A 23,262-nucleotide genomic window follows, 5' to 3' on the forward strand; every position below is an offset into this window, starting at 1 on the left:
TCTACTGAATGCACCAAGAGAACTGAAGCGCTGGCCTCTGCCCTTTCCTTAGTCACCAAAAGTCAACTTTTCCCTTTCTCATTCCCGCAAAAGCCCAGCTCCCAGATCTTAAACGTCCAGTGATTCCTCCCAAACCAAAGGTGCCAGCAGGGAAAATCTTGGCTGGATCTCACTAGCCCTTTGCCCTCTACTGAATGCACCAAGAGAACTGGGGCTCTGGCCACTGCCCTTTCTGTCGTCACCAAAAGAATACTTTTCACTTTCTCATTCACGCAAAAGCCCATCTCTGGATTCCTAAATGTACAGTGATTTCTCCTGAACCAAAGGTGCCAGGAGGGAAAAGGGGAATACACAAAGCATGGAAGCAGGGACTGGTAACCTGGGATGAGTACAAGTTGCTCGTGCACTCAGAGACCAGGTTAGAAAAGCTCAGGCCCTGACAGAGTCAAATCTGGCCAGCGATATTAGAAATAACAGAAAAGGATTTTATAGGTATGTGAGAGAAAGAAGGAAAATGAGAAAGAATGTGGGGCCTCTCCAGAAGGATACAGGTGACCCGGTTACTGAGGACGGGAAGAAGGCTGAAATATTCAACAACTTTTTTGCTTCAGTCTTCACTGGCAACCACTCGAACCACACCACCCAAATCACAGAGGATGTTGGCTGGGTCTGGGAGAGTGAAGAACTACCCAGGATAGGAGCAGATCAGGTCTGGGAACACCTAGAGAACCTGAAGGTGGACAAGTCGATGGGACCTGATGAGATACATCCACAGGTCCTGAAGGAACTGGCGGCTGAACTTACTAGGCCACTAGCCATCATATTTGAGAGGTCCTGGCAGTCTGGTGAGGTTCCTACAGATTGGAGAAGGGTTAACATAACCCCCATCTTTAAAAAAGGGACCAAGGACAAGCCAGGAAACTACAGACCAGTCAGCCTTACCTCTGTGCCAGGTAAAATCATGGAACAGATTCTCCTGGTAGCTGTACTAAGGCACATAAAAAATAACCAAGTGGTTGGTGACAGCCAACATGGCTTCACTAGGGGCAAGTCGTGCCTGACTAATTTAGTGGCCTTCTACGACAAAGCTACAGCACTGGTTGACGTGGGTAAAGCAACGGATGTCGTTTTCCTGGACTTGTGCAAGGCATTTGACACTGTCCCACATGACATCCTTGTCTCTAAAATGGAGAGACACAAATTTGACAGATGGACCACTCGGTGGATAAAGAACTGGCTGGGTGGTCGCACTCAAAGAGTTGTGGTCAATGGCACAATATCTACATGGAGACCAGTGTCAAGCAGTGTCCCTCAGGGGTCTGTTCTGGGTCCAGTGCTGTTCAACACCTTTGTCAGCGACACGGATGATGGCATTGAGTGCACCCTCAGTAAGTTTGCCGATGACACCAAGCTGTGTGGTGCCGTGGCCTCACTTGAGGGAAGAGATGTCATACAGAGGGACCTTGATAGGCTTGAGAAATGGGCCAGTGCAAACTGCATGAGCTTCAACAAGTCAAAATGCAAGGTCCTTCACCTGGGTCAGACCAATCCTAGGAACAAATACAAACTGGGCACAGAGTGGGTTGAGAGTAGCCCTGAAGAGAAGGATTTGGGGGTGTTTATAGATGAGAAGCTCAACATGAGCCGGCGGTGTGCTCACGCGGCCCAGAAGGCCAACCGCATCCTGGGATGTATCAAGAGAAGCGTGGTCAGCAGGTCAAGAGAGGTGATTCTCCCCCTCTACTCTGCTCTTGTGAGACCCCACCTCGAATACTGCATCCAGTTCTGGTGTCCCCACCATAAGTGAGACATAGATTTGTTGGAGTGTGTTCAGAGGAGGGCCACAAAGATGAACCAGGGGCTGGAGCACCTCTGCTACGAGGACAGGTTGCGGGAGCTGGGATTGTTCAGCCTTGAAAAGAGAAGACTTCGGGGGGACCTAATAGCTGCCTTCCAATACTTGAAGGGAACCTACAGGAAGGCTGGGGAGGGACTTTTTACAAGAGTGTCCACTGATAGGACAAGGGGAAATGGGTTTAAGTTGAAGGAGAACAGATTTAGATTGGATCTTAGGAAGAAATTCTTCAGTACGAGGGTGGTAAGACTTTGGAATAAATTGCCCAGAGAAGTTGTAGATGCCCCCTCTCTGGAGGTGTTCAAGGCCAGGTTGGACGGGTTGCCTGGTCTAGTTCAGAGGCGTCCCTGCCCATGACAGGGAGGCTGGATTAGATGATCTCTGAGGTCCCTTCCAGCCTGTGCCATTCTATGATTATTTTAACCTGAACAGTCAGTTTGTTTCCAGGTTGAAAGCTAAACACGCAGCACAGCTGCAGCAGAAGTGCAGTGAATTTAACAGCCCCTGCATTTATGGCAGGGCACGACCGTGCGTGTACGCCCAGGACCGAACTCAGTCGTTAAACCCAGATGAACACAACCCTTAACGGGAAGTAAGAAGTCTTCTCTTCATTTGGCCATTTGAAATGGAGCTGAAAACCACTGTGCTGTTCCAAAGGGCCCAACGTCGACTCGATCTCAGGTAACACAAACATCGCCGTCGGGAGCAGGAAGGGATGCCCCTTGCTTGCTGTTCCACCTTCATGAATGGAATGGCTTTGAACCCACAAAGTAAGGCAGAAATTCCATCGCTCCCCTTTATCTGAACGCAGCCTTTCTGGCAAGCAAACATCTGCTTTACAGTGATACATGACAGGGTTTTTTTGATGCTGGAGATAGTCTATTACTGATATTACCAACATTTTGGCAAAAATTCCACAGTCGATTTGTAAACATAACATTTCCCTTTTGCCAATTGTGGCAGCATTTTTAAAAGACAAACACAGTAAGACACACAAAGATTTTGCTCAATTTTGACCAAATAACCTATGTTTTCACATGATAAAGCAATGGTTTACATCAAAATAAACCGAAGAAGTGCATGAAATGAAAGTTCACAGTGTTTGGTGATCACAGTATTTCATAATTAAATATGTCTATTGTTTGTTATACTCCTGGCACCCAGGAAAAAAATAATCTTTAATACATATTTCATGTAGGCAGTAACTTCTTTGCATGTCTGTCTTCGAAAAATACTTTATAGAAGTAATAAATAGGTAACCTACATGTTTAACTTTATAATCTTGCCCAATAAATATATATCTGTCTCATTTTTGTAAAGTGTCGATTTCTTCAATATTATTAAAGCTGACAAACTATTGAAATGGAAACGCTCTCATCTTCCACAACAGAAGTAGAAATTTTACAGGAAAAACCTAGAACTACACTCGTCAGTCGTTTTAACCTGAGCTTTTGGCCTACTCAGAGCAGCAGCTTTTTTCTTTTTCCCCATCACACCTGCCCACACACACACGTTCTTGCACGCACACCCAGTACACACACAGACATCCAGACACCAGTAGGCCACCCAGTGCTTTCCCAGCTGCCTCGGCAATGTGGGAAGCCGTGCAGATAATAATTTAACCGCACTAAATATACACAAGCAAACACCTCAAGGCAATCACTGCAATGAGGGGTTTAAGCAGCAGGGGTGAGTTTCTGGTGTAACACAATGGGCTGTAAACAGCACGTATAGACGCCTCTTTAACCCTCCAAAACAATGTGCTTTTTAAAAACTTTTGTGCAAATTTCTCAACCTTCTACCATTTAAGGCAGAGAGTTTGCATTAAAAAGAAAGGTCAGAAAACAGTCTTACATTACCCTAAAGCATTTCAGTTTGCTACAATATTTTCTAAAAATGTGCTTAACTTCACAGTAAAGGTGCTGGAACCCCAGTATCTACTGATAAAAATATTTTAATGAACAAAGTCTTGAAGAAAAAACAAGGACCATAGAGAGCAGCTTAAAAAATGCATATAAGCAACATCAACAACAACAAAAACCAGTTAACTTAAGTGTGCTAATACTGAAAATTCCGTAATGTAGAAGTTCTATACTAATTTTTAAAATCTTAAAACTAATCTAAAGTTTTAAATAAATAAGCTTCGGTTCAGTCACATCTTGGCCAAAGCAGAAGACCAGTGCCTCAGCTCTGCTTGCCGCTGGTCAAATTCCTCAATTGGTCTCTTACTATGAGACAGCTTGTTGTAGAGGCACTCGCATCTGTGCTTCAGCTCATTGTAGCTGGAGCTGGACTGTAAAGATATGAGAAAAAGGAAACTAGGGCATGAAAACATTTCTGCAGAGTTCAGTATTTCATGTGCTTTGCTTAAAAATAGCCTTGAGCCAATCTCAGTGATTACTATCTCCCACCAATCTGGTGTTACATATATCTGTTTTATCTTCTGATACTCTTCCAAGACTTCCTCATGAAAGGCCTTGAGAGAAAAAAAAAGATGACAATATGAAGAACATTTCACTACCACCAGAAAATGCAAATTTATGTAAAATACTAAAAATACACTCAGTTTCACTCAAGATATTTTCTTATCCATGAGCTATCGCTCTCTTGTGTTGCAAAAATAAACCAACTCCCCAGATCTGCAACTGGATCTGTAAATAGGCAACAAGAGGAGTATGAGTGTGAAGATTCCCTTTGAGAAGCTGCTCACGCTGCTGTGTGTTCACAGACACATCAAACAGGAAGAGTTCGAGGGCTCAACAACTTTCTGAAGGGCTTTGTCCAGCTACAAAAATCAGAGCTAGCCCATGCAGGGTCTGAGCATGTCTGCAAATTCTGCAAGGTTTCCCTCCGTCTGATTGAGCAGTATGAGGGATTATAAAATACTCCTCCTGCTCACAAATACATTTGCTATCCAGCCAAAAACTAAATAAAAGCAACCAAAAATCCTCAGCATGCACCCAGAAGTAAAGAACTGCGGTATCGAGCATGTGGAATTTCTACGTCCAAGTCAGAGGAGTCCAGGCTGGAACGCCAAAACATCAGGTTTCTGACACCCTTCTCTGCCACAATCTTAGCTGGGACCAGCCACATGGAAGATGAACACGTTGTGGCTGTAGGTTTCGTTAAGTGTATAAAATCATGGGAAACAAGAGGGTCAGGACAGCCTTGGGATAACGGCTGCTGGCTTCCATGTGCTTCCGATCTTCTCCCCTGCCTGTGCCACAGCACCCCCGCACCTCGCCAGGGTGCTGAGGTGGTCAGCAAAGCCTGCGCCAGTCTGGTGCCTCCAGCTCTGCAACTGGTTGTGTAGTCTTAGACATTGAACCTGGCGAGTCTTTTAAAACCACTAATTTACTAGATAAATACACTGAAGAGTCTGTCTGTGCTGAAAATGTGGACTTTTGGAAGGGTTAAGAGGGAGACAAAGCACAATCTTCACAGTTTTTCCTTCTTTACCTGATTGTGCTTTGGACCCTGGAGAAAGAAGCTTCGTTGTTCATCAAGCACCATGAATGTCCTGGTGACACTCTCCATTTGAGCATGCAAGGTCCTGTATTCATCACACTCGGCATCAAAGTCATCCTCGTAACTCTGGCGTTGCTCATATGACACGATAGTTACGTATTTTCTAATGGAAAAATAAGCACATGTGCAATTTTACACCAGGGATGTTTCAGAGTGAATGTCAAGAGTAGACACCCAAGCTCTAAGTCACCTAACCATGTGACTGATACTGCTTCTACATGTAAGCAGACCTGCTCCAAAGAATGTGTTTAGGTAGTTATAGAAATCAACCACATTTTTGTGACAGTTATTTGCTAATATCTTCCTTTTTAGAGCTTTTATTCAGAAGCAGCACAAAAAAAAAAAAAAATTGTAGCATACTTAGAAAACATTAGCAATCATTCAAATACAGACAAGGACCAATAAACACATGAACAGAGAAACTACTAGATTGTAATCTCTTTCTATGAATGAACTATAAATATTCATAAATATATTAATATTTATAAATATATAAAATATATATTAATATTTAATTTTGAAAACGAATTTTCATTACATTTTTGGAAGGGACTACCTTTACGGAGTTGGATGTAGTTTAGTTTTTTGGCTACACTTGTGCCTTTTGCTGCTCTATAGAGCAGGAAAGCCTAGTTAGTGATAAAATTTGAGTATTTTAGTGAACACCAGTTCCATTGCTGTCCATTCAACTGAGGCAGCTGGAATATAGCAACAAAAACAAACTGCAGAGAAGTCTGAAACTACAAAAAGCCCATCACATCACCTCCTAAGGACAGGAAAGCCCATCAATGCTCAAAGCCACTGATGAGATCGAAACTTCCCTCATTCCTCTCTCCCTCCAACCAACGTGCGCAGATTTAACAAGCTCATTAAATCCAAGATGAAGTGGCGATGCGAGTCATAGATACCATTTCCCACCACTGTCACACCAATACTTCTGGTCCTACTAGCCTGAAGACCTGGTTCTCTGTGAGTGACACAGGTACCTCCACATTGGGACCGGTTTTTCAAATCACCCTTAGATTAATTTTAACAAGCAGCAAAAAATGAACAAGTTGGAAGTCTGCACCAACACAGACAACAACTTTTGTCCATGATGTACCCCAGGCCAGACACACCCGACTGGAGCACCAGTTTTTGAAAGAAAACTAAAGATGCCCTTCAGCACTTTGGGAGGTACCAGTGAAGCAATGGTGTGGAGCACTGGCCCATACACAGTTGCACCCCACAGCAAGAGCCGTAGCACAGGACATGAGCCCAGCGAAGCACTCACAGTGTGAGTGCCTGGAGAGGGAAGAAATGAGAGTAGAAGTGGGCAGAAACGTGACTCTGTTCTGTTTTTCCAGCTTTTGCTGAAACTTTGCTTACAAAGCTTGAGTTCCTTTACTCTCGTAATCTTTATGTTAAGATGGAAAGTACCTTTATGCTAAAGCTGTGACTATACTAATGAATTATGTAGATTCTATGAACTAAAAACAGGAAGAGAAGCTGGAGTAAACTACCAAAGTCCTTCAAACTGCATCAGATGGCAAGTGCTCTCAGGTTTCAGTCTTTCTGTAATAATCAGAAAGATGTCTGAAACAGCACCACCTAATTTTTTTCCAGGACACCATGGCCAGTAGATTATCTGAGAGAACCTATTCTGGAGGTTGCTCCTTTCACAGAGAATTCTTAAAGTTTTTACTCCCAATCAGAACTAAACCAACTTTACGAAATCTGGCATGAAGGCTTTTCTTGTTTTGTTTTGCTTTTTAAACTTTTAGCAAAGGCTATTGGCATCCAACTGTAATATTAGATTGATTACATCAGATAACCATATATCCCACTCCTCAGTATCCCTGCCCTCAGCTGACCGGGAAGCCGGCAGCGAAGAGCTGCGTCTGTCGGTTTAACACGGCAGAGGCTGGGAATTAAATGTAGGTTTGAGTTCTCAGCCTCGCACGTGAAGCACTGAACTGCCTCCCTGCAGGGCCAGGCTGACCTTCAGTCTCTCTCCATGGGGCATCACTTGCTGCATTAACCACGGCGCAGGGTGCCACCGACCGTGCCACCTGCTTTAACGCAGGCGGACGACGCGGCGAAGTGCAGGTGCTACGGGGAGGCCTGCCCTCCCTGGCTGACGTTACTGCTCGGCAGGGGCTGGCGACCCTGGCCATGGGCAGCGTTCCAACAGACGCACACGCTGCTCCCTCCCCTCCTTGCAGCAGCTGTTTGTCTGTTTTAGAACAGTAAAGAAAAAACGTCCTGGTAGAAAAGCATTTGGGCAACCAAATGAATCTGTTACTAGAGCTATTCCAATTTAGAGCAAGTTCTTTAACAACCGTCACGGAAGAAAAACTTTTTTATATCAGGTAAATTTTAGCTTTTGGGCATATTAATCTGATGTGTGACAACTTGTTAAGGAACTAAACCCAAACTTACTGAGAAGTCCTTCTGTAATTTTGCAGACTGCAATATGCCACTCATTGCAGATATGTACTTGAAGACCAGGTTCGAGAACATCTGATGAACTTGAAGGTGCACAAGTCCATGGGACCTGATGAGATCCATCCGCGGGTCCTGAAGGAACTGGCGGATGAAGTTGCCAAGCCACTGGCCATTGTATTTGAGAAGTCGTGGCGGTCTGGCGAGGTCCCCGATGACTGGAAGAGAGGGAACATAACCCCCATTTTTAAAAAGGGGAACAAGGAGGACCCGGGCAACTACAGGCCGGTCAGCCTCACCTCTGTGCCTGGCAAGGTCATGGAGCAGATTCTCCTGGGAACCATGCTAAGGCACATGGAGAGCAAGGAGGTGGTGGGTGACAGCCAACATGGCTTCACCAAAGGCAGATCGTGCCCGACCAACTTGGTGGCCTTTTACGATGGGGTGACAGCATCGGTGGACAAGGGTCGACCAATGGATGTCATCTACCTGGACTTGTGCAAAGCTTTTGACACTGTCCCGCACGACATTCTTCTCTCTAAATTAGAGAGTCATGGGTTTGATGGATGGACCACTCGGTGGATAAGGAATTGGCTCAATGGCCGCACTCAGAGAGTAGTGGTCAACGGCTCAATGTCCAAGTGGAGACCGGTCACGAGTGGCGTCCCTCAGGGGTCCGTGTTGGGCCCGGCCCTCTTCAACATCTTTGTCGGTGACGTGGACAGTGGCATGGAGTGCACCCTCAGCAAGTTCGCCGATGACACCAAGCTGTGTGGTGCTGTCGACACGCTGGAAGGGAGGGATGCCATCCAGAGGGACCTCGACAGGCTGGAGAGGTGGGCCCGTACCAACCTCATGAAGTTTAACCAGGCCAAATGCAAGGTCCTACATCTGGGTCGTGGCAATCCCAGGCATAAATACAGACTGGGTGGTGAATGGATCGAGAGCAGCCCTGAGGAGAAGGACTTGGGAGTACTGGTGGACGAGAAGCTCAATATGAGCCGGCAATGTGCTCTTGCGGCCCAGAAGGCCAACTGCATCCTGGGCTGCATCAAGAGGAGCGTGGCCAGCAGGTCGAGGGAGGTGATTCTCCCCCTCTACTCTGCCCTCGTGAGACCTCACTTGGAGTACTGCGTCCAGTTCTGGAGTCCCCAACATAAGAAGGACATGGACCAGTTGGAGAGGGTCCAGAGGAGGGCCACGAAGATGATAAGAGGGCTGGAGCACCTTTCCTATGAGGACAGGCTGAAAGAGTTGGGGCTGTTCAGCCTGGAGAAGAGGAGGCTCCGGGGTGACCTTATAGCAGTCTTCCAGTACCTCAAGGGGGCCTACAGGAAAGATGGGGAGAGGCTGTTCAGGAGGGCCAGTTATGATAGGACAAGGGGTAATGGTTTAAAATAGAGGGAGGTAGGTTCAGGTTGGATATTAGGAAAAAATTTTTTACTATGAGAGTGGTAGAACACTGGAACAGGTTGCCCAGAGAGGTGGTGGATGCTCCATCCCTGGAGACGTTCAAGGCCAGGTTGGACAAGGCCCTGAGCAACCTGATCTAGTTGGAGATATCCCTGTTCCTTGCAGGGGGGTTGGACTAGATGACCTTTGAAGGTCCCTTCCGGCCCTAACCGTTCTATGATTCTATGATTCTATGTAACTTTTCACATGCAAGTTTAATGCATTTTTATCTTGCTTTGTAGTCAAAATTAAGCAGCTAAAAGTTAAAATTTGAATGGAGGCTTTTTCTCTAGCTCTTTGGTCTGCAATTCTATGGTGAAATTGGATATTTTGCTGTAGCTTCAAGTTAGTCAGTGGCCATTTTACATCAAAGGTTTAGAAATAACTTTGACCGTTAACTCCTGTTAGTTCATCCTTGGGCTTTGTAACGCTGGACAAAGATCTGCTCTCTTCCCTCCTCACCTTTCCAGATTAGACTCACTAAGCAGTGAAAAAACGGGAAAGATGTTCAAGTTTACTGTCTCAGTTTGAAAAAAAAAAAACAAAAACCAGAGGTCTGCTAAGGAAGGCAGGAGCCTCCCTCGAAATGGAAACTGTAAACCCCCTCCCTCCGAATTACTAAAATTTTGAAATTAAAGGGCTCTCAGGCAAAGATATGGGAGTAGAAATAACAGTTCTTTACTGGGAAGATTAAAGAGAAGGGAAAACAACAACAACAACCCAAATGCAACAGTACACAAAAAGAAAAAAAAACAGAAGCCCGCTGACAGAGTCAGAATACGACCTGACACCCTGCTGGTCAGGGCGCTGGCAGCAGTCTGATCAAACGGTGGCTGCGGTCCTCCTGCAATGGCAGACGTTGCTCCACAGAAGCAGCGATCCTGCCGAAGGGCGCGGGCCCCTCCGAAGGGCCGGCGGTGCTGCAGATGGCCCGGTCTTCCTCGAGTGGCTGCTCTGTCCCAAGTAGTCCAGCAGCAGCCCCAAGTGCCCGTCTGTCTCCCCCGGTGACTGCCCGAGCCCGACCGCCGCCGCCGCCCCTTTCCCGCGCGCCCCCGGGTGCAGTCCCCAGGCCCGCCCTCTCCTCCCCCGCTGGAGCATCTCACATGGGGCCGATGTTGTTCTGGGAGTCTGGCCGCAGATCCTTGATTGCCCATCAAACAGAGATGGCTCCTGGAGGGAGTGATCCACAGTCATGGGCAAGGCATTGATGGCCCATTAACAGAAGACAGTCTGGGAGGAGGAGGCAAGGGAAACATTGCCCCACCTGGTTTCAGCAGCTCATGAAGATGGTGATAGAATACATACTTTTGGGCACATCTTACATCATAACCTAGGACATAATCCACCCCTTATTCTATTACCATCTACATCATACTCAAATCAATATCCTCCTACAGAGATACACATATATATATATATATATAGAGAGAGAGAGATACAGAATGAAGAAAAAAAAAACCAAAACCAAAACCAAAACCCCTTACATACAGTTCTCACTTAAAATCAGGTCTCCTTGTGGTACACAACGTGTTTCCCCATCTTTCTGCATTACCCACCAAGTGTAACCAGGTCCTTGAGCAAAAACAATCCCACGGATGGGTTTGCCTTTGTCTGAGGTGGGATTAATCCAAACGGTCTTTCCTAACATACCTCTCATGTGCACCACAGGGACTTTATCTCCATCCACTGTATGCAAGGGTTCAGATTGGGCGGGACCAGCTCGATTGACGGACCCTCGGGTATTGACCATCCAGGTGGCTTTCGCTAAGTTCATTTCCCAATTTCTGAAAGTTCCCCCACTAAGTGCCTTCAGGGTAGTCTTAAGCAGTCCATTACACCGTTCAACCTTCCCAGCAGCTGGTGCATGGTAAGGGATATGATATATCCATTCAATACCATGTTCTCTGGCCCAGGTGTTTATAAGGCCATTTTTGAAATGGGTCCCGTTGTCTGATTCGATTCTCTCAGGGGTGCCATGTCTCCACAGGATTTGCTTTTCCAGACCCAAGATGGTGTTACGGGCAGTAGCGTGAGGCACAGGGTAGGTCTCCAACCATCCTGTGGTGGCTTCTACCATGGTGAGCACATAATGCTTGCCTTGGCGGGTTTGAGGCAGTGTGATGTAATCAATCTGCCAGGCCTCCCCATACTTGTATTTGGACCACCGCCCACCATACCATAGGGGTTTCACTCGCTTAGCCTGCTTAATTGCAGCGCATGTCTCACAGTCATAGATAACCTGGGAGATACTGTCCATGGTTAAATCCACCCCTCGGTCTCGTGCCCACTTATAGGTGGCATCTCTGCCCTGATGGCCTGAGGCATCATGGGCCCATCGAGCTAAGAACAACTCGCCTTTATGTTGCCAATCCAAGTCTATCTGGGACACCTCTATTTTCGCAGCCTGATCTACCTGCTTGTTGTTATAATGCTCTTCATTAGCCCGGCTCTTAGGGACATGAGCATCTACATGGCGGACTTTCACAGGTAGCTTCACTACTCGAGTGGCAATGTCTTGCCACTCATCAGCAGCCCAGACTGGTTTTCCCTTACGCTGCCAGTTTGCCCTTTTCCACCTTTCCAGCCAGCCCCACAGAGCATTGGCTACCATCCATGAATCAGTGTAGAGGTAGAGCTTTGGCCACTTCTCTCTCTCAGCAATATCCAGGGCTAATTGGACGGCTTTGAGTTCAGCTAGTTGGCTCGATCCACCTTCTCCCTCAGTAGCTTGTGCAACTTGTCGTGCGGGGCTCCATACAGCAGCTTTCCATTTCCGGCTAGCACCTACAATTCGGCAGGAGCCATCAGTGAAGAGGGCATATCGTCTTTCACTCTCCGGTAGCTCATTATATGGGGGCGCTTCCTTGGCGCGTGTCACTTGCTCCTCCTCTTCTTCAGAAGATAATCCAAAAGTCTCGCCTTCCGGCCAATTCGTAATTATTTCCAAGATCCCAGGGCGATTTGGGCTTCCAATACGGGCGCGCTGCGTGATGAGGGCAATCCATTTGCTCCAAGTAGCGTCAGTGGCATGATGCGTGGAAGGAACCTTTCCCTTAAACATCCACCCCAGCACCGGTAGTCGGGGTGCCAGGAGGAGTTGTGCCTCTGTGCCAATTACCTCTGAGGCAGCTTGGACTCCTTCATAGACAGCCAAGATTTCTTTCTCTGTTGGGGTGTAGTTGGCTTCAGACCCTTTGTAGCTTCGGCTCCAGAATCCCAGTGGTCGGCCCCGAGTCTCACCAGGCCCCTTCTGCCAAAGGCTCCAGGACAGACCCTTGTTCCCGGATGCAGAGTAGAGCACATTCTTCACCTCTGGTCCCATCCTGACTGGGCCAAGGGCTACCGCATGAGCGATTTCCTGCTTGATCTGGACGAAGGCTTGCTGCTGTTCAGGGCCCCAGTGGAAATCATTCTTCTTGCGGGTAACCAGGTACAGAGGGCTTACGATCTGGCTGTACTCAGGAACGTGCATTCTCCAAAAACCTATGGCGCCTAAGAAAGCTTGTGTTTCCTTCTTGTTGGTTGGTGGAGACATCGCAGTGATTTTATTGATGACCTCGATGGGAATCTGACGCCGTCCGTCTTGCCACTTTACCCCTAGGAACTGGATCTCCCGGGCAGGTCCCTTGACTTTGCTCTTTTTGATGGCGAAGCCAGCTTCCAGGAGAATCTGGATGATCTTCTCTCCTTTCTCAAATACCTCCGTTGCTGTGTTCCCCCACACAATGATGTCGTCAATGTACTGCAGATGTTCTGGAGCCTCACCCTTTTCCAGTGCAGTCTGGATCAGTCCATGGCAGATGGTAGGACTGTGCTTCCACCCCTGGGGCAATCAGTTCCAGGTGTACTGCACACCTCTCCAGGTGAAGGCAAACTGAGGCCTGCATTCTGCTGCCAGAGGAATGGAGAAAAAGGCATTGGCAATGTCAATAGTGGCATACCACTTCGCTGCTTTAGACTCCAGCTCATACTGGAGCTCCAACATGTCCGGCACAGCAGCGCTTAATGGTGGAGTCACTTCATTCAAGCCACGATAGTCCACTGTCAATCTCCATTCTCCATCAGACTTGCGCACAGGCCAAATGGGGCTGTTGAAGGGTGAGTGGGTCTTGCTGACCACCCCTTGGTTCTCCAGCTCGCGGATCATCTTGTGGATGGGGATCACAGCATCTCGATTCGTCCGGTACTGCCGGCGGTGCACTGTCGAGGTGGCGATTGGCACTTGCTGCTCTTCCACCTTCAGGAGCCCAACTGCAGAAGGATTCTCTGATAGTCCATGCAGGGTGTTCAATTGTTTAATGTGCTCTGCCTCCACAGCAGCTATTCCAAAAGCCCACCTGAGTCCCTTTGGGTCTTTGTAATAGCCATTCCGGAGGAAGTCTATGCCTAGAATGCACGGGGCCTCTGGGCCGGTGACAATGGGATGTTTCTGCCACTCCTTCCCAGTCAAGCTCACCTCGGCTTCCAACAGCGTCAATTGCTGCGATCCCCCTGTCACCCCGGCGATAGAAACAGGTTCTGCCCCCATATGTCCCGATGGCATTAGGGTACACTGCGCACCAGTATCAACCAATGCTTCATATTTTTGTGGCTCTGATGTGCCAGGCCATCGGATCCACACCGTCCAAAAAACCCGGTTTTCCCGTGCCTCTCCCTGGCTAGAGGCAGGGCCCCTCTAGCCTTGGTTGTAATTTCTTTCCTGAGTATACATACTAGAGGTTCCTTCAAGGGGATCTGACAGATCATACCCAGCAGCTTGGTTATAGGAGGTTGAGGCTACCTTCACTTTAGTGGAATTCCCTTGATTAATGTTTCCCTCCTTGAGTTGACGCACCCGTGCTGCCAGAACAGAAGTGGGTTTCCTGTCCCACTTTGCCATGTCTTCCCCATTGTCACGCAGGAAGAACCACAGGTTAGCTCGTGGGGTGTACCCTTTCTGTTGGACTTTGACTCTGGGGCCTGTAACTTGCACTGGTGCCATGTGAGAACTGTTCCTCCTCATCTCCTCCCTCATCTCCCTCATCTCCTCTTTGAGGTCCTTAATCACAGCAGAGACATGAGCCTGCATCGGGCCATTGATCATACTCTCATAATTTCTAAGCTTGTTGGCTACAGAGCCCACTGTCTCTTGGTTGTTATCGGCATTAATTGTTGCAATGAAGGTGGTGTATTGAGATGGCCCTAGATTTGCCAGATTCCACAACATCTGCCCCGTGCACCTGACCTTGTCAGGGTCATTATCATGCTGCCCATCTCTCCCAAAGAGAACCTCCAATACCGCCACTTCTCTCAGCTGTTGGATCCCTTCCTCAAGGGTCTTCCAGCGCATTCTATGATGGTGCTCCTGCATTCTCTCTCTGTGAACAAACCTCTCTCTTACACTCATTAAAAGCCGCTCCCAGAGGGAAAAGGACCCTGGCTCCCTTACAAATATCTGATTCATACCTGAGTCCTGGGTCAAGGGTCCCAAATTCCTTGCCTCAGTACCATCCAGTTGCACGCCTGTACCCATAAGATCCCAAACCCTAAGTAACCAGGTTGTATAGGCCTCACGCCCCCGTCGTACAATGTCTTTGTGCAGATTACGGAGACTTTCGTACGTCAGGGACTCGGTGATGATTTCAACCGTTGGCTCTCCTGCCGGTTGTGAGGGCCCTCCTTTCTTATCCTTATCTGGGTGCTTTGATTTTATCTTAGACTTCCTTGTTTCCACAGGGGCGACGGCTGCTGACTGCAGCTGCCCTTGCGGTTCAGCTGGAACCTGAACAGTTGTAACATCTGTGGGTTCCACTGCTGCACCATCAAGCTCCCTCTCCTCGGGGCAGGGAGAGGGTTTCCCATCAGCTGGGGAAGTGTATTCCCTCAGCACCTGGCGTATCTTCTCCTCCATTACCCCCATCCAGTCCGAGTGGTTCATTTCTGAGGTGGGCTGTGGACAGAGTCAGGCTCTGGGGCAGCATCTCTAGTCTCTGGGGCAGTGTCAGGCTCTGGGGCAGCTTCCCTATTCTCTGGGGTAGATATCAGGGTAGTTATCCAAGTCAATCTTCCCTTATCTCTGAATGCTAAAAAGAACAGGCATATCAGCAGCACCAACCACTGTATGATATCATTAGCATTTAGAGAAGATTTGAATCCTTCAAAAACTGGTGGGGCAGACCCAAAGACCTGGGTGAAGGGTTGGGAGAAAATTTTTCCCAGTGTCATTTCCTCACAGTAGGTACCATTAAGAAAGTAACCCCAAAAACATACAGTTAGTGTGTGATAGCTCTGAATCCATGTGCCTGCCTTCCAGAGGAAGTTAAAAATCCATGAATTCTTCACCTTATTAACCCATAAAGCGAACTGGATAACAGCCACAGTGGCCTTAGTTATAGGACCCATGTTTAGATAAGGGCCTGCAAATGGAAGAAATACAGCCACGACCACATGCCACCCGAACCAGGGTAAGCCAGACCACATGGTTACACTTACAACAAGGTAGGTCGCTCACGAACTGTTATTCCTTTTCCTCTCGATGCCCTCGTGCCCCACGTTGGGCGCCAAAATTGTCTCAGTTTGAAAAAAAAAAAACAAAAACCAGAGGTCTGCTAAGGAAGGCAGGAGCCTCCCTCGAAATGGAAACTGTAAACCCCCTCCCTCCGAATTACTAAAATTTTGAAATTAAAGGGCTCTCAGGCAAAGATATGGGAGTAGAAATAACAGTTCTTTACTGGGAAGATTAAAGAGAAGGGAAAACAACAACAACAACCCAAATGCAACAGTACACAAAAAGAAAAAAAAACAGAAGCCCGCTGACAGAGTCAGAATATGACCTGCCCCCCTGCTGGTCAGGGCGCTGGCAGCAGTCTGATCAAACGGTGGCTGCGGTCCTCCTGCAATGGCAGACGTCGCTCCACAGAAGCAGCGATCCTGCCGAAGGGCGCGGGCCCCTCCGAAGGGCCGGCGGTGCTGCAGATGGCCCGGTCTGCCTCGAGTGGCTGCTCTGTCCCCAGTAGTCCAGCAGCAGCCCCAAGTGCCCGTCTGTCTCCCCCGGTGACTGCCAGAGCCCGACCGCCGCCGCCGCCCCTTTCCCGCGCGCCCCCGGGTGCAGTCCCCAGGCCCGCCCTCTCCTCCCCCGCTGGAGCATCTCACATGGGGCCGATGTTGTTCTGGGAGTCTGGCCGCAGATCCTTGATTGCCCATCAAACAGAGATGGCTCCTGGAGGGAGTGATCCACAGTCATGGGCAAGGCATTGATGGCCCATTAACAGAAGACAGTCTGGGAGGAGGAGGCAAGGGAAACATTGCCCCACCTGGTTTCAGCAGCTCATGAAGATGGTGATAGAATACATACTTTTGGGCACATCTTACATCATAACCTAGGACATTTACATATTCAGAATTTTGGCATTCAACTTTCCTCCTGTATTGCGTCACCTCTAAAAGGAAAACCATTCACATTCATATTCCTTTTTTATTGTGTTCTTGAAGAAGAATGAAATTAAAGGTTTAAAGTCTTCTATTAAAGTATAATAAAAAAATCTTTTTAACACTTCTTTTCCCCGGCAAGAATTAAGGGACAACCTCGGAGTTTAAAACTTGCAGGTACTCAAACAAGGCAGCTGGGCCTTTAGAATCACAAATGTTCCTTTAGAATCACAAGGAACTTGTGATTCTAAAATGACATTTTGGTCAATTTTCAGTTTTGCAGCCAAATGAGAGCTTTTATAGATGATTTTCCAACTGCTTCAATGAGTGGCAAGAGACTCTTAATCGTTACTTTACTCACATGAAGTAGTCTGGTTGTTCACTTGCTGATGGAGGAGGGTTTGTGGAGGCAGTGCAAGTTTCTTTAACTCCTACAGAAAAGCAGAATTTTGACACTTGCAATAAACAGATTTTTGAGTATAGCCAAACAATACCAATCCGATGGGCTTAAAAAAAAACCTTCAGAGTTTTATTCTTATAGTAAATTACTTACCTCTAAGTCAATAATAGAGCTTATACAACCTTCTCCACAGTGGGCAGTACTGGGGTTCAGAAAGAGGGCACAGCTACTTTATTCTACAGGTTCTGTGCTGCCACAGTATTAACCCAAGGTCAGATTTTCTTATTTGATGACATGATGTGGCATCTGCACAGCAGTTCAAGTTACGCAGCAACAGATGTGGCTGCACAAAAGACAACAGCCTGAGATACATACACATATATAAACATCCAGGTTCCAGCAAGAAATAGCGTAGAAAGCTGAAGTTCTTTTCATGCCATGTTTTTGTCCCTCCTTCCCTGCCAATTACGGATATCCAAAGTCAGATTTGATTTCAGCACTCCTCTAAGCAGGAAAGTCAATAGCATTGTGTACGGGTTTCTGGCACTCAGGCTTCAATAACCTGCAACAAAGACTCGCTCCTCATTAATGTGGCAATACTGGGTTTGAAAGTTATTTGCACTTACAAATTGCTCTTTTGCTGTCTTAAGTGGCATTATGAAAGCTCAGTATACTTAATTGCTAATCTCTCTTTTTAAAGGAGATTTCAAGAGCCCCGTGTCTTTTTGAGAAATGTGAAAAATAGCCACCATAAGGAAAAGTTAGCTGGAACAGGAAGGAACACTCAGTATCTTGGTAATCTCTCTCTGCTTTTCATTTGGGGTTTTGTGGTAAGCTTAAAAAACATAAAATCCTTTATATTCATTATTACCTTACATTGCCACTGTAATAAGTAATATATTAGAATTTGCCAATCAAATTGAAACCACCATCTCTCAGGAACTAGCTAAGATATATATATTAGTTATTGTTTAAATATTAAATACTAACCAATTATCGTTTACATACTGTTACATCAACTGTTGTACGGATTATTGCTGTAAAATGTTCGAAGTTGCAAAGTGCTGGTCCCTGCTGTAAGATACGAGCTGCCCAGGAGGAGGCTGGTGAGAAAAGCCAAGACAGATCAGACGGACTCCGGCAAGGCTGGGACTCACGTCTCACACCTCTGCAGGGAGGAAGGGATGCACAGAAACTGGCCCATGTAGGAAAGATAAGGGCTAATAAAAACTGACATTTGTCTTCAGATCGTGACAGGCAAGGCGACCAGATGCCCACTCAAGGACAGACCAGGCTGGAACCAGTTTGGCTCTGCAAGCTCAGCCAAATCAGGGATTTTAGGTAAGAGGTGAAAAATGCACAGTGAGGAAGACCTCCGGCCTTCATCCTGAAGACCCCTGCCCACGACCACCAGGAGGCGTGTCGAGGAGGAGCCTGAGGCGGATCCTGAGGCGGGGACTATGGAAATGATTTCCTGGGAGAGACTGACCTTTTGGGGGGGCTATGAGTGTGTCTGTATAAATACAAGAAAACTGCCACGGCGGGGGGGCGTCTTGGTGGAGCGGAGACTCCCGGCGCACCCAGCGCTGTTTGCTTGCTTGCCCTAAATAAATTTTAACTATTAATTTTACAGTTATTGGCTGTTGAGAATCATTTTCTCACCAAACTATTGAAATTAACCTATAACAGCCACTGTTTAAACACAGTATTTTGCTAAAGCTCAGCCATTCTTGCCAATCTCTAAGTTATGTGAGCTTTAAGTCATGGGGAGAGAAAAGAGCTACCGTGTGATGTGCTACTCGGTTCTTTTGCTTTTAATATTAAAATTATTACCTGGCATGGCAGGAGTATAAGAAGTGTAAAAGTGGGAACAAAATTTGAGAGAAACAGTAACATTCATAGTCACAGTATATAACAACACAACTTATGTCAACAGTTTTGCTGCGAGCAATTAATTTCCAAATGTTCAAGTGCGTTTGTTGAGATGGCTCGGCCCATTTGAAAGCTTCAGCACAAGCACAAACTGCAAACATAGAACAGGTTTTTCCTTCCCCAGCTGTTCAGAATTTCATTACTGGTTTCTCGAGAAAGATGCTCAGAGGTTTATAAAATCAAGCACGAATATTTCCAAAGCAATCCCAAGCCATGCTGGCACTGTGTAGTATGTTCAAGGTTAAATGTGAAAAGACCACACCACCACTTCAAAGGGGTGCCCTGCATACCCAAAAGATGCCCCCGGGCTGTGACAGGAAAGGGCTCAACCTGACTTCTAATTTGCTAGTCGAACCTCTGAAATTAGAAAGTAAACATTTAACAAAAGGAACTGCACTCTGCCCGACCTCTTTGGGGGGAGGAGGGGGGGTGGCAGGGCATTCTTTGTGTGTTTGTTCAGATTCTCAAAGCCATTTTAAGTGTCAGGTGACATGGCAGGTCAGGAGCCAGCTTGCGCTGTCGCACAGCCACGCCACGTGCTGCAGCGGCCCCGAGCAGCACTGACAGCGCGCTTCCCAGAGCGTGGGAGGTGCAAAGCTGGTAAGAACAGGTGGAGCCCCCAGTTTTGCTGCAGTTGTCATTTCAGCTGTTTTCCAGCCAAAATGCTGGTTCACACCCTCTTCCCTAGCAAGCATACCCTGCTCGTGTTGATGTACCAGCAGCAGTTTGGACCAGGAGTGCCAGGCACGGCTCCGTGCCCCCCTGGTGAAACAAATTCAGATCCCGTGTGGCCAGAGGCAGGTGTAAAGAGGTCCCAGGACCTGCACCATTTCATGTTCTGACATGGAAGTTAGGGAAAAGCAGAGGTGTGCCCTCCCTCCTCTACTTACACGTAAATATCTCGGTGGCAAAAGACTTTCCCTACTTCCTGCCTTACCGCTGTACAATGCGTGCACTGAAGTGTGGGAAATGTCCCTGCCTGTGGCAGGGGGCTTGGAACCAGATGGTCTTTACGGTCCCTTCCAAATCAAACCGTTCTGTGATTCTATGAAGTTCGGTTTTAGTCACAGAAGTATCAAACTTTTCCTTAAGTAATGCCTTTCATGTGGAGTTTTCCGAGCTGCCCTCTTGCACTGACGGGAACACAGGACGATGCATTCCAAGCCTGAAGAGGCCGGCGCAAGGCAGATGCACGACCTGCTGACTCAGACCTGCCTTTCCACACCCGGGCTACCCGGCATTCCAATGGGTGCTTAAATAATGCCGATAGGGAAAAAAAATATTCCTCCAAGCAGATCACTATTGTAATTTGTCCTTATTCTAGACTTTCCTAAGCTTTATATTTAAAGAGCAGCACGAGGATGTTTGTGCATGGTTTGTGTATCACAACTACTGTATCACAAAGAACCCTGAACGTGTGCAACCCTGCAACAGGAACATATCCGTGTCTGGTCTGTAGAGAACCTTCCTGCACACCGAGACAAACAAGTTCTGTGGCGATACAAAACAGTGTTAAGTATTTAACCAGAAAGCAGAGGGTTGTGTGACAATAACGGATAACCAAGAAGTCGAGCAGGTGAGTTTAAATTCTGCAGGTGAGTTTAGGCTCCTGCAAGGTCTCTGTGCTATGGATGGACAGTCACGATTCAGGCCCACATGTTGGCTGTGAGAACATGACAGGGGTGGTCTCTGTCACAGATCTAGGTGCATCTACAAAATACTGTGTAGACAGGAATTGTTTATTTTTCTGAATATTTTAGTAAACACTCCGAAACATAGAACATTAAATATAGCAGCCCTTAAGCTACGTGACAATAAGTTTTTTTTTAGTCTTTTGACAGTGCAACCATCTTTAAAAAAAAAATCCAATTAGAAATCAATGCTTCAGGGTTTTTTTGTGTTAAAAACAAGAGTAGTGCTTCACATCACAGCTTTTCCACCAATATAAAGTGTGATAAATCTTGATACACTGCAAATAATGTAAAAAAATAAAAAATACCTTAGAAGATGTTGATGGAACATCTTTATTAGGAGTTGCAGGAGGTTCCACATGGCTGGTGCTGGTGGCATTCTGAGATGGATTTAATTTTCTGTAAGGATGACCCAACATTTTAGGTTACAAGGCAAAAATACCTATGCAACAATTCTTTCATTATAGGGAAGACAGGCATTCATTTCCCAGAAAAAGTTTCTTAAATGACTGTTTTCCTTCCCCTAGGGACTGAGCTTACCTAGAAAATATTAACTCCAATGACCGTTTCTCTGTTTCACTGTATCCAGGCCAATCTTTCTGAATTTCTTTAAACAGAAAATCCTTCAGACTGAAAGAATTATCCTTTGGATTCAGGCTGGCTACCTACAGGCAGACATTTAAGAAAATAAATGCTCATTATATCTCAATCCAAACTACAGAAATAAGATTGGTACTGCAAAGCTAAATCAAAACCAAAACCAAAATCAGGTACCAGTTTTCCAGCTTTTTTAAAATGTGAAGATCAAGTAGCTCTCACACAATAAGCAACAATTTTAAAAAATATGGTCAATTTGGATGTGAAAAAAATCCCAAACTGCTGCAAGCATGTATGAAACGTGCTCTATGAAAACCTCTCTCTGTATCACATATCTGTTTTTGTCTTTAGTACAGCGCTGAGAATCAAGGCAAACGATCCCAAAACTTTTAATCTTCACTCCAGGAAATACTTTGAGAGGCCTAGTTTTCATTTTCATTTATTTTTCTTTTTTAAGAACTTAAGAACACTATCTCCACATAAGAATTCAGAGTTGCTCAACCTCAGGAGGACACCTGCTGTTCTTCTCTTTCACACAGCTACACTGGGATGGAGAGCATGGATTGTGCCTGCAACAGTGCACGTTCTCCATCATCACATTAACAAGCGCAGCGGGTCATCATCTGTCTTGATAAAAAGAATTGCTTTTCTTTCTCAAGTGTCTGAGCCACAAGAAACTACAGGTTTCTACTGAACAGCCATATGCGATAACCGAACTAGCACTAAATTACGTATTTAGTACAAAGATGAGTTATTCATCTGTCCCGTTAGCTTACACCATATCAAAGTTTTACCAATTGGGAAAAAGTAACTGCACCCACATCTAACAAGTTACGTTTTGAAAATCAGATTTAGTGCTCAATGGTTAAGGAGAGGGGCACGGGCGCAAACGCACTCTTCGTTTTGCGCACACGGGTCGTCACAGCGAAACACTGTCATGAGAAGGTCATGTGCATGCATTGCTGTGCACCTTTGAAAATAAAATGGGGTTACATCTTCCTTAAGACAAACACCAAGGGCACTCAAAAAGTTAAAATGACCTAGTAAAATTTTGGGACTATTGACAACTAAAGTGCTACTTTAGACTTCATCACCTGACACCTGTTCAGAGTGAAAAACTCGAAACAGAAAACCTCAAAAAAAAACAGTCGCCGTCAATTGATCTCACCTGATAAAGGATAATTCCAAGGGAATTCCTGTCCTTTTGGTTGATACCATCTTTCTGCAAGCGAGCAAGTAACTCTGGTTTCTTGTAACACCTCAGTGCCAGTAAGTGAATCACCCTGTCCCTGTACGGCAGCCGAGAAACGGGCTGCTGAGCCTTCGGCGTTCCGCCTGCCTGGTTCATGGGTGCTGACCTCTTCTTGGGCACAGCATTTGGGAAGTCTTGTGCTGCTCTTTTAAGCTGTACTTCTTTTCCTAAAGTAAGGGTGAAAAAAAAAAAAAGAAAAAAGGAAAAAAAAAGAGTGACATGGGAGGTCGGGAGAAGACAAGAGAGTTGATTTAAAGGAATTGACTAAGCCAGATAAACTACAGAAATGGTATTTAGTTAGCATTTGTAGAGCGCTACAGAGACCTACAGAGCCCTACACAACTCTGCAGAGCCCTACAGAGCTTCACAAAGCCATACAGAGCCCCACAGAGCCCTACAGAGCTTCATAAAGCCTTACAGAGCTTTAGAGAGTTTTACAGAGCCCAACAGAGCCCTACATAGCCCTACAGAGCCCTACCGAGCTTCATAAAGCCCTACAGAGCCCTAGCGAGCCCTACAGAGCTCTACAGAGCTTTGTAAAGCACTACAGAGCCCTTCAGAGCCCTACAGATCCTTACAGAAATTCATAAAGCCCTACAGAGGCCTACAGAGCTTCGTAAAGCCCTACAGAGCCATACAGAATCCTACAGAGTTCTGCAGAGGACTACAGATCTTCACAAGGCCCTACGGAGCCCTAGGGAGCCATAGAGAGCTTTGTAAAGCC

General features: G+C 46.5%; 1 protein-coding gene across 1 annotated transcript; it reads right to left on the bottom strand.

Annotated features, from left to right (window-relative positions):
* Positions 1-4,007: 4,007 nt before the first annotated feature.
* LOC147526073 (RNA polymerase II elongation factor ELL2-like) lies at positions 4,008-22,705 on the bottom strand (the record flags this gene model as incomplete). Its single annotated transcript, XM_086630548.1, has 8 exons — positions 4,008-4,148; positions 4,281-4,331; positions 5,315-5,486; positions 17,028-17,097; positions 20,423-20,489; positions 20,998-21,088; positions 21,230-21,354; positions 22,455-22,705. Coding segments are annotated over 8 exons (968 nt in total), but the record flags the coding sequence as incomplete, so codon positions are not given.
* Between the last annotated feature and the right edge of the window lie 557 nt (positions 22,706-23,262).

Source organism: Tauraco erythrolophus, unplaced genomic scaffold (assembly GCF_009769465.1).
Source record: "Tauraco erythrolophus isolate bTauEry1 unplaced genomic scaffold, bTauEry1.pri scaffold_132_arrow_ctg1, whole genome shotgun sequence".
Taxonomy (NCBI): Eukaryota; Metazoa; Chordata; class Aves; order Musophagiformes; family Musophagidae; genus Tauraco; species Tauraco erythrolophus.